This window comes from Phasianus colchicus, chromosome 1 (assembly GCF_987193195.1).
Source record: "Phasianus colchicus chromosome 1, bPhaCol1.hap1.1, whole genome shotgun sequence".
NCBI classification, from domain to species: domain Eukaryota; kingdom Metazoa; phylum Chordata; class Aves; order Galliformes; family Phasianidae; genus Phasianus; species Phasianus colchicus.
This window is the reverse complement of record NC_143436.1, coordinates 121,689,000-121,700,655: the sequence shown is the minus strand read 5'-3', so window position 1 is coordinate 121,700,655 and position 11,656 is coordinate 121,689,000. Positions and strand designations below refer to the sequence as shown.

At 39.1% G+C, this 11,656-nt stretch overlaps 1 protein-coding gene across 1 annotated transcript in view; it reads right to left on the bottom strand.

Moving 5' to 3' along the window:
- Positions 1–11,656, bottom strand: part of MAP3K15 (mitogen-activated protein kinase kinase kinase 15) — a 78,297-nt gene that overhangs the window by 6,226 nt on the left and 60,415 nt on the right. The window contains 6 exon segments of the mRNA XM_031599345.2: positions 142–316; positions 1,004–1,181; positions 3,296–3,479; positions 5,946–6,103; positions 9,549–9,654; positions 9,936–10,066. Coding sequence (XP_031455205.2) covers positions 142–316; positions 1,004–1,181; positions 3,296–3,479; positions 5,946–6,103; positions 9,549–9,654; positions 9,936–10,066 — 932 coding nt within the window.

Below are 11,656 nucleotides of genomic sequence, written 5' to 3'. Positions count from 1 at the left end.
TGGGCTACAGAAATGTAAAGTCCTACCAATTTACTGCTGTTGGCGTCTTCATTTATTAGTTTTCAGGAAAGGAGTGATGCTGGTTACTCGGCTTGTCATTTTCCTTTTGAAGCAGGAAAAGGAGAGCTGAAATGAAATTACCTGTGCAATACAGTCCTGCAAATTTGAAGCAACTTTATTCTGTTCTTCCTTGAGAATTTTATATAGAATTGCCCGGCGTTCGCTGTCCTTCCGTAGCAGGAACAGACCAGAATCCTTATCCTCACTGGAAGGAGAGAAACTTCTGTCCTCCGGGGCCAGGCCCTCATCAGGCATGCTGCATCAGCAACAGGGCCACAAATAAGAGACCTCAGAATTGCCCGCATGGCAGTGCTGTCAGTAGTGAGCAGGGGTAATTGGTAGGTGCAAAAGTGAATTAAACTATAGCAGGACATTGATCATACTGCTAAACACAATTCTGAGAGAGAAGAGGATTCATATCCTCAGCTGATGAAAAACTCAGTGGTGGCACAACGCTGATGTCACCCCACTGAGAATTGGCACCATCATCAGCCAGCACTGGCTCAGTTTTGGGGAGGAAAGCTAAGAATTTTGGGCTGAGATTGCTGTTTATGTTTTCTGGTCCCATGTAGCATACTCATTTGAAAGTACTGGTTTGTGCTCTCTGATCAGCAAAGCTGTCTGCTACCCCTTTCTCAAGTTCTCTTGAGAGTACTTGGAAGGGGACAGCTCATCCACTGCTGAATCACTCAATGAGAGACTGATATTTATTCACTAGGGAAAAAAGGTATGTAAATACACAGAAATTTTAAAGAGAAAGAATCACTGTTCATTAGTTAAATATAAATAATACTTAAATTTACTGATACCTTGTCTGCAAATTCACTGTTTAACATAACTGCATAACTTGTCATCACATGAAATAAATGCCCCCAAATAGAATAAAACATGAATTAAATCCACACAGCCCTCACAGGTTTCAAGCAGAAAACAAGTATTTTACCTCAATAAATGGGCAATGGGATGCCTTGTCTGAATCTCTGAAACGGATCTCTTTGGCCTTTCGAAAAACACATCATGCTGTACGTCGGAGTCTGGAGAAACAGAGCCATGCTCGCTGCTGCTGCTGCCAGCCTGTTCTCCATGGATTGGCAGTGGGAGGGATGTGTTCCGATTGTAATCTGTGAGCAGACATCACAGAACATGGAGCACAGAGAGGCAGGAAAAGCAACGTGTTTAAAAGTAAAAGGAATAACATTCTGGTACTCTTACTGACATGCAGATGCACACTCCCCTGTGTTCTGTTCTCACAAACGGCTACCAGTGGCATCCAGCTGTTTGAGGAGCCTGTCTTGGATGCACATGGCCAATCACCAGCATAACTGGATCCCAGCAGGGAGCACCCCCCAGCCCAGCCCCTCCTGCCTCACTGGGACATTTCTGTGGCACTGAGGGATACGGTGGGCATAACAGTGATGGGTTTGTGGTTGGACTACATGATCTTAGAGGTCTTTTTCCAACCTTAATGATTTTGTGACTCCATTTCTCTGCTCCCACGGCATCAGCCTCGCCTGCATCTCCCTCTGCTCTCAGTAAGGATTCTCTCTCTAAGGTCCAGCCTAAAGGAAAGCTCTTGTCCCATTCCAATTGATCTTGAAAGAAGAAAAAAGGTAACCTGCAAGAGCTTGCTGTAGTCCTGATTGTCATTGTGCAGCTGTGTGATAGGAAAGCCAAGGAAGAAGTCCTGCCCTCTCAGAGTCTACACAGGCGTGAAGCTAAAATATCACAAAAGTTTTGATGTTTGTCACTACAAATGGTGAAGGGAAGCAATGAGGGAGGGGGGAGGAAGGGAGCTGGAAGTTAAAGTTCTTCAGACAGCTGATATCCTCCATAGTGTGTGACAGATGTTCAAATGGCTGAGGTGAAACAGTCACAGAGATGAAACAAGGTATGTCAAACTGTGAGAATGAGCTCAAGGCTTCTCAGCAGCACAGAATATTGAAAATTGCTGTCCCAGGGGTACAAGGAGAGATTTGATGTGAGCTACTTTTATTATCAGAAAAAAAAGGAAAAAAAAGACAGTAGGATGGAAAGATGTGGGAAAAGACAGGAAATGGGTACTGAGGGAAATGGTGAGAAGGTGAAATGAACTGTTGCAGCTGCAGGGCTGTGGCCTGCTTCATGCCCCCAGCTCTCCATAGAGATAGCAGTTGCAGCCAACACAGTTCTCTCTGGCTCTGGGGCAGCCATGCACATTCAGTTGCAGCTGCTGCTTTTCCTCCTCTCAAGCATGATGCAGTATTTGTATTGTTTGTCTGCTGTGCTCATGGCCATGGCCAACATTGAGCTGCTCCCAGTGCTCCCCTGCAGCTCCTTGAGTTATCCCAAAGAGCCCCACCACCAGAGCCCAGCTCTCCGCTAACCCAGTCTGGATACAGGGACTGCAATTCTCTTCTCCCACTGCCTCTCAGGACAGAGATGCCCACTTCCTTTCTGAAAACAGCTCAGCTAGATGTTATAAATTAATTTCCAGTTCCTCCTCATGCCCCCTTTAGAATTCCATTCCTCTACTTTCAAAAGTTCTCTGCCACAGGGAAAAATGATCAAAAAGAGATGCAATTCAGTTTGCACTGGAAATGTGAGCATGTCTGTGTGCAGACACAAGAAGCTCAACGGATTTTCTTATTTTTTAAATGGACAGTTTCCTCAAACACTGATTTATTTGATAAGTCTATACTATACTGCTTATCTTATTACTGAGAATGAGGCTGATATACTGGTGAGGTAAAGGGAAACACACTAGGTGGATAAAACTAAAACAACCCCCAACACAGCTCCTTCAGCAAACAAAGCCAAATTTTCAAGTTCTGTATCAAGTTGGACAACGCTGACCAAATGTTGACAGAAACACTTGACAGACTCATTTCCAGGTGTCAAGCACCAGCTCTATGAAGCCCAAATCTCTGAGCTGTACAGAACCATGAATCTAAAATGCAGAACGGCTTTGGAGGCTTTACAGAACATCATTTTTCTAATTTAAATTCCCTATAAATTGGTAATTTATTTGTGGGAGAAGGTAGAATTGGGTTGGGAGGTAATTACGCAGTACACAAAATAAGCAAGACATCATATTTTCAGGAAATTGTTAAATTTAAACATGTCTAATTACAAATCACACGTACTTTCAGCTGTTAAGTTCCTGCTGATTTCTTGGCATAAGTAAAAGAAAGTGCTTAATGACTCCAATCTTTTACATAACCCTTACTAATGATGTTGACCTGCATTTGGCTGATACCTGAAGGCTTGAACGCAATTCTGCTTTTCTTGCCCTTGTTGACTTGTTTCAGGAAAGAATCTCTGAGCAAATCAGATGCTGTAGCACGCTTACAAGGATCAGGTTCAAAACAGAGCAAAATAAAGGCTTTTGCTTCAGCAGACAGAGATTCTGGAATTTCAGGATGAATCTTAAACATCCCAACCTGCAAGTAAAACACAACGAACACAAATTATTTTAACGAATTGGCAAGGAGAGCGTGGGCCAATGTTTTCTTAGCTTAACCCAGCACACTCTCACTGACGATACCTTCAAAGTGGAAAAGCAGCAAGCTAGGTGCCAACACAAAGCAGTGAAGTGACAGTGAGGCTCTGATCCTGTTTTACTGCACTGCAAATGTGGCTTGAATACCCAGCGTGCTACACAAATGTCAAGGTACAGACGTGTCCAAACACCTACCTTCAGACAGTCTCAAGATCTGGACATCATCCATCCCAAGGGCTTCAAACGCTGTTTCTCACACTACCACAAATCCCTCCTGAGGTAGTGCACCCCATCTCTCTCAGCAGCTGACATCCTGCAGCACATCAGTGCTCAGGATCAGGCATGACTTCCTCCTCCAACACGACTGCCTCACTGCCTGGGGCCTGCACCTGTTCTGTTCCTACTGCTGCCAAATTTCTTTGCACCAATGCTCACAATGACCTTGACTTTGTCACCACTCCCAGCACTTGGGTCAGATGTCTTCCATAGCCTTTCAGTGTTAGGGAACTGAAAAACTGATGGCCAAATGTTTATCAAGACAATCCCCCCAAAATTTAAGTAATGACAAGTGCACTACTTCAAGTTGCTCCCTTGTGATTTATCCAGCTAATTCAATGCCCTCTTACTCTTTAATGCACTGCCCTCTTACTCTTTAATGCTGATCTGGCATTAAATGTCTTGATGTCAGAGCTGTGTAATGCATGTCTGTCTTGTAGACTCAGCACCTTTATACACAACACGCTCTGGTGACCAAGCAGAAAGACAGTGACCACAAGGGACAATGGCAGCCCAACAGCTAAGCAGGTGCCAGCAGCTTGATAAAATGAATAGTTATTTAAATAATCTCATTATAGAACTGCATTAACATACTTTGGGACCATTATGCACTTAACAGCAGCAATAAGGCTTCAAAAAAGCTGAAGCTAGAAGTGCTGAGCAGTGGTGCCTGCGTTTGAATGACAGTGCAGAAGATAAAATGCTAATAATGCATTATGCCTTCCAAATCAGAACGCTAAGCACGTTCAATCCTCAGCATTGAATAAAAATTGAAGGCAACCTTATTTTAGTGTATGCAACTTGCTAACCTCTGCAATTACATTAATGTATTTAATAAATAAATCAAAATGTAATCATAATGTATTTATGTTGTCTCCCATTGGCAAGATACAATATCAGAACACCTACCTTTTCTGTTGAAGCATTTTTATCTGATTTGTAACCCTGGACAGTTCTTTATAAATGGGCAATATCATATCTCACCAATCACTTTCGCTTTGGGCAGAGAGAAGACAGCCAACAGCTCACTGGGCTGTGACCACTCCTCTTAGTGTGCCCAACTCATGGTCAGCCCACTCCTTGGAGTGCTCTTGGAGACAGGCTCACCCAGCTGGCTTATCTGGGACAGCACCACAAGCTGATGGCACCATAGTACAGGGTTATACCCTTCAACACTAAACAAAAGCCAGGACAGTCCACTGTACAGTTGAAACAATATCAAAAACCATAGCCACCCTTTTCTTTCCCTTTTAGCTGTGGGGCATGGGACAACTCAAAGGCCTACTATGAAGCGTGATGAATTGCAGCCCAGCTTACTACATGTACTGATAATTATTTTTTATTTTGACATGGTTGCAGTAAGAATTACACTTTCAACAACATACCAGAAGAAGCCATTTAACAGCATTAATTTTAGAGTTTTTCAAGGACATTTATTATCAAAACTTTCTGGAGCACTTTCAAGTGTTTTTTTCATGTAGGCATCAAATCACAGAATCATTAAGGTTGGAAAAAACCTCTAAGATCAAGTCCAACCATCAACCCATCACTACCATATAGATACGTTAAAAAAAAATGAAGTAGTAGAGAGAATTCACCAAAGAGGTGGCTTTGATTGAGAGGATTTAGGATGCAGGGGTCCCTCAGTACATACCAGAAGCTCTGGACTCCCTGTTCTACAATACCTTTAACTATCCTGCAAAGACCGAGCCTTTGAAAGAGAAGGCAAACACATCCTCTGGGAGGAAGGCTTAAAAAAAAAAAAGAAGACTTAAAGGAGCACTAAGAAATTAACTGCCATCATTGGAGACTCTGATTGCCAATAGGGAAATCAAGAGCAGGAGAAGACCGAAGAGAGAGAATATTAGTTTTCATATTTTAACTCATTTCTGAGGTTGCTGCTCTGAGTCATGATCTATTACCAGCACAAAAATAAATTACTGCTCACTAGAGCAGTACAACTTCGAGCAGAAGAGAGTACTTCAGTCAGAATTAAGAATACAAGTGGGACTGTGACTTTGCACAAAATAATCCATATAACAGAACATTACTATCAACTGAATTCATATTTTAAAAAATAAATTAGAATTTGAAAATTCATCAAGTAGATAGTAAAAATCCATGTACTTACTTTAAACATTGCTGCTTGAGGCTCTCCTAGCTCATGAAATGGAGGCTTGCCTGTTGCCATTTCAATCATGGTACACCCTAGTGACCAGATATCAGCTGGTGCACCATATCCTCGTGGTCCCTTGTCAATGATTTCTGGAGCCATGTACTGCAACGTGCCTGGTCAGGACAATTAGTTTTGTCAAGTTTTATGCACATTCTTCATTTTTACTGAAGAGAATAAATGCCACTAAACAATCCAAAAATTGACAAATGCAGCCCATACAGCCAAAAGATTCAATTTCCAATACTGTGAGTGAGAAGTAGACAAAGTTACGTTTCAGGATCTTCCCTATAAACTTTTTCTTATACAAGGCTTTAAACTGCTAAAAATATATTCAATAATCAAAATGCTTCCCTAGAACATGAAATCACGTGAAATATTTTTTGCAGGCACTAAATTGTAAAGATTATGCAGATAGGAGGACACAAAAAACAGCAGTAACAGATATTGCTCATCAGAACAATTTTTCATATGTTTACTTGAATAATGAAAACATGGATGTAGGACAGCAGCTATAACAAAAAAGTGAATAGTTCAACGAGAGGCCAAAATGCCTCTGCTGATAAAGACAGAAGATCTGAAGAAGGGATTCTAAAGGGTAAGATGCCTACAGGTAGTGAGAAGAAAGCTAGAAGAAAGAAGCTCATGGGAAAAAAAATACAGCTCTAGACTGTGAAGTAGAAGTGGAGTGCTGAGAGTGCAAAGCAAAATGGTTTGGTGGGTAGAGGTGTTACAAGTAGGGAAGTGAGAGAACTGAGCAGGCAGAAGGGGCAAGCATACTTGTTTTTCACAACATATTTTTGTCAGTCCTTCATCAGTAGCAGACTAAGATCATCGTAATACACAAACTAAATGATAGCTATTTTTAGGATGGTAACTATTACAACTATAAAAGAAAAAAATTCTTTTTATACTGGCAGTTCTTAGATCCCTTTTTCAATATAGGTGCAATCTGTTTTTCCTTTCAGATTGTTTGTTCCTGGGAACACTTCTCCACAATATTAAGCAAGATTTAACAAAATTAAACCATCAAGAGTCAGCCAACAAGGACTTAACAGTAGGTTGAAAAAAAAAAATCCAACATCTGCAAGAAATACCTGTAATGGTGATAAGAAGGTCTGAAAATTACACAAAGTAAATAAGGTAAAATCCCAATTAAAAAACTCTATGAACAATGTCTCAAAGCAAATATCCTGCTCAGGTATTTTGTTGTTGTTGTTGGGTTGGTTTTTTTTTTTGAAACAGAATAACTTGGAAAGTAGATGAAGGTGGTGTTTTTGTTGTTTTTGTTTTGTTTTAAACAAAGAATAAAGTCTTGTAAAAGTTATGGAGCTGTGACACTACCACCAAGGAACAGCAACAAAAAACGTATAAGTTCTGCACACTATAGTGACTGGGAATTTCAAAAAGTTAATTTATACAAGTGATTTGGTAAATATAAACTGATAAAGAATTTTCTTTTTAATCTGAAGTTTTACATAAAGGCAATTGAGGCTGCAATCAAGATAAAATGATTACATTGTGACTACAGAAATCAAGAAGCTCATCATAAGTTGCAATTCAATGAAGTCTTCTTGGTGTGTTTGGAATTTCTGACAACCAAGGTTATCAAAAAGATGAAAAGAAAAACCTACTAAAACTTCTGAAATTAGACATGTTAACAAAATAAGATCCTGCAGTTGGCTGTTAACAGGTAAAACTGGATGCCCCTGAAATTTGCTTGTAGACAGTCTGAGTGTAATAACTAGCTGCAAAACTGAGAAAGAAAAAATACAGTACAAAAATGAAAATGATGGAATCGCTGGTCTTCAATCATATACTCAGACAACTGACAAGAGGGCTTTACAAGAAGTCAGTCCACATCAGCAAAGGAAATCCAGAAACATTCTCTGTGTTTCAACCACTACAGTACCTTTTTCCACACAAATTTCTACCAGGTCTTTTACAGTATCTTTAAATCATTTTTCTTCTTAAGAATGCAATAAAACTACACTGTGGTAAAGCTATGAAGAATAAAATAGAGGACACCTGGTGAAGATAAAGGCACTGGCTATTAATACATTCATTAAACAACTGTGGAACTACAGTTCAAACCACAGCTTTGCCCTCAGGCTGAGCGTCTTGAATGGGTGGATATAATGTTTAAACCACTAAAAGCCTGACCCTTGAATCACCTGATTGTATTGCATAATGCCTAAAATCTGTAGTTTATGTACTGAGTTAAGAAGCAAAACAAATAGCAAGAGAATTGTTAAGCCCTTCCAGGCAATAGCTTCCTTCCTACTGATTTTAAATCCAAAACTGAGAACTTAAGTAAAACATTTCTAGTCATGGTAAATTATACCTCTAAGGCACGGGCAGGGCAGCAAACATACAAGAGAACAAAGAAGAAGAGGAGCACAAGGAAAAATTTACTTTATTTTTTATTACTGTATGGGGACATTTCTTCAGATACTATTTCTCCATAAACCATCTCTAATAACAACTCATAACAACAATGACAGGGACAGATATTGATGGCAAAAACTGAAAATATTCTTTTCTGGATATCTGTATGTATTTGAAGATCATTCATCCAGCTACTTATGGAAGATAACTCATTAAAATTTATTTGTTGAATACTTTGGAAAACACAGCGAAACTCATTAAAGGAATGCTTCAGAAGGCAGCATGCAACCAGCTTTGTTCAGACACACCTTCACTTACACGCTTATCTGCTGCAACCAAAGAGATTTTTTCTTGCAGTGCTTCATTATAAGCATTCAAACATTGCACTTATGATTCCAAGTTGCACAAAAAAACCATATTTTCTTCTCTTTTAAAGACTCCTAATATAACTGGATTCTAATTAAAATCATTAAAGATTTGCAGAAAACAGATTCATTTCAAATGTCTGCACCTGCTGGGATGTTGATCTCAGGAGGCAAACAAACACTCTGTTCAGATTTGGATGGAAATTTGAGGTCAAATTTCCAATTCACAAGCTCTCCTAATAACTTACTCTTCTAAACAACGTTCTTTTTACTTATCACTTCAGAATCTTCATGATTTTGTAGTCACGGCTTCCTTTCTAAGAAAGGAGGAAATGTAGTCATCACCAGATCATGGGAAACCTTTCAAACATAGGTTATGTCTTCCGTGTTCTGCATGACTGATGATTATGGGCCCTTTTCCATACTTAAATTGCAGGCCAATGTGAGACTTGCTATCTGTGCTATCAGCCTAAGCATATGGTCAAACAACAGAAGAAAACATACCTATTTTTTCCATTGATAAAATAATTGAGTAATGATGCCACCATATCTCCATTTTATAGTCTGAATTTTCAGCTGTTGTTCATTAAATGTTTTCCTCAAATGCTGCAAGTTTTTACTACTTTGTGCTACAAAGGAATTTATGACACAGTTTTGCACAGAATAAAAGAAACCTAATCCTGTTTTCACCACCAATCCGAAGAGCCTCTTGGCTCTACATCTAAGCCTATCACAGGTCTAGCCCTAGATGACAACGAGAAATCTATATTAACAATACAATTAAAAATGTCTGTTCAATTGGTCTTACCTGTAAATGTTTCAGTGCATGGATTGATTCCTGCCAGCCGTTTGGAAGTACCAAAATCAGATATCTTTACCACGCCACTATAGGTGTTCACCAACACGTTATCCCCCTGTAGTTTTGATGGAAGAGAGAAGGTGTGGGATGGAAAGGAGAAAACAGGTAAGTGGAGATGCCAAAACCCAGCCTCAATACTCTTACAAATTTGTTGTTATCTTTGTAATATACATTTCTACAAATGAATTTTCCAGAAGCATCAAAGGATTGTTGTATTCCTTCCTTTATTTTTAAGCTTCCATGAAATTCTATTAAAAATTCAGGTTAGAGTAAAATTAACTGAAGTAAATAAAGTGAAAAGCAAATGCCACAGAACACACTAGAGAAAAAATTTACCTTTATATCTCTGTGTACAATCTGGTTCTCATGGAGATACTTAAGACCTTCCAGAATCTGCTTGGTGTAAAATTTAATTGTGGGTTCTTTCATTGGCCCCCACTTAGACCTCAGGAGAGCTGAGAGGCTGCCTATGTAATTTAAGAAGAAAGCATATCAAGACAACAAAATCCCAAGATTAATATTAAATATTTAAGGCCAGATTAACCTTTTGCACAATATCCTAACACAACAAATGCAGCACTTATAATCAAACCAAATTATTCCTAGTTCAGTCACAGCAACTCATTTCCCACTGCTCATGACTGGCCATTTCTTTTTTGCCAGCTCTGTTTCCTTCTCCATGACAGGAAGAAATGTTACGATAGGGCTATATGCATCTCCCTCACTTCAGTGTAACAACTGTTAAGATAAGGACTAGCAACCATTTAGCCCTTAACGAAATAAAGACCATAACAGATGACACTGTATTATACAATATACTATACTTTGTGAACCAAATGCACACGGAAACAAGCTGATTTAATTCAGAGAAAAAAGGAGAAAAAAAAAGAAAACAAAACTATTTCTTTGCAAATGTGGGATTAAGTCCTGGAAATTCCAAAGGAAAAGATGATGGAACAATCTTAAAGAAACAAACTAATGGATATTCAGAGAAAAGAGGTCAGTCATCTACAATTCCCCTGCCTTCGATAGATTTAATCTTAAAATTACACAAATACTCTAATCATGAGCCAAAATAAAGACTGTCTTTCTGTTCATAATAAACAAGGTGCAGTCATCCTGTTTAATGCCAGACAAATTCAGTTTAAGGGATTTGTAGCCTACGTCAACAGCTTTCTAAAACAAAGTTCAGTCAAAGAATCTTGCATAATCTGAACAGCTGGTTTCTTTTTAACACTGGTTGCAGAGTTGAAAAAAATAACAGAATTGGTTCCATAATACCCTGGCATTAGCAACTAATCACAGCATACTCCACTGTGCAAATATGAATAGGGGAAAAAAAGGCAGGTAAACAGCAGCAGCTGACGCTTTTAACAAGTGTAGGAAAACAAGTGGAAGTGTTGATTTAAGTTCATTATATCAGCATGTCACGCATATCATTGTCTCAGCTAAAAACAGAACAACAACAACAAAGTAAAAATCAAGGCTCTTTGATCAAAAGGTCACTAGAATTCAAAATAGAAATCTTCCCAATCTTTAATGCCCCAGATACATTTACTTAATCTGTGAACGTTTGTGTCTGGATCTTTCATAGAAAACCTGATTTTTCTTCTTTCTGTTTTAGTTTTGCAAGTTACAAAACTGACAACACTCATCCTGACTTCTATTGACATATGCAAAAGGGAGATGGGAGTGTAACCTAGAGCAAGTGAAGAGGGACTTAAATACAGAAAAGGTCAGGGGAACAAAACTAATTCATGAGCAATAGAAGCAGACCCCTTCTGTCTTTGATTCGTCAAGGAAAAGCACTGTTTGAAAGTAGTAGGTACCAATTCATATTCAGTTTGCTCAACTGTATTGTATTACCACTCAACAGAAGCTAATCTTAAAAGCTCCAGTTATTTAGCTGCTCAGGCTAAAAGGAAGTCAGAGCTCTGTCTCTACTGATTTATAACATGTGAGGACTTGACACCAAACATTACGTAGTTTTTCCCTAATACACTTTCACTAAATTTATAATTATAAGGAAGGGGAGAGGGGACTGGGAGCTGTATACT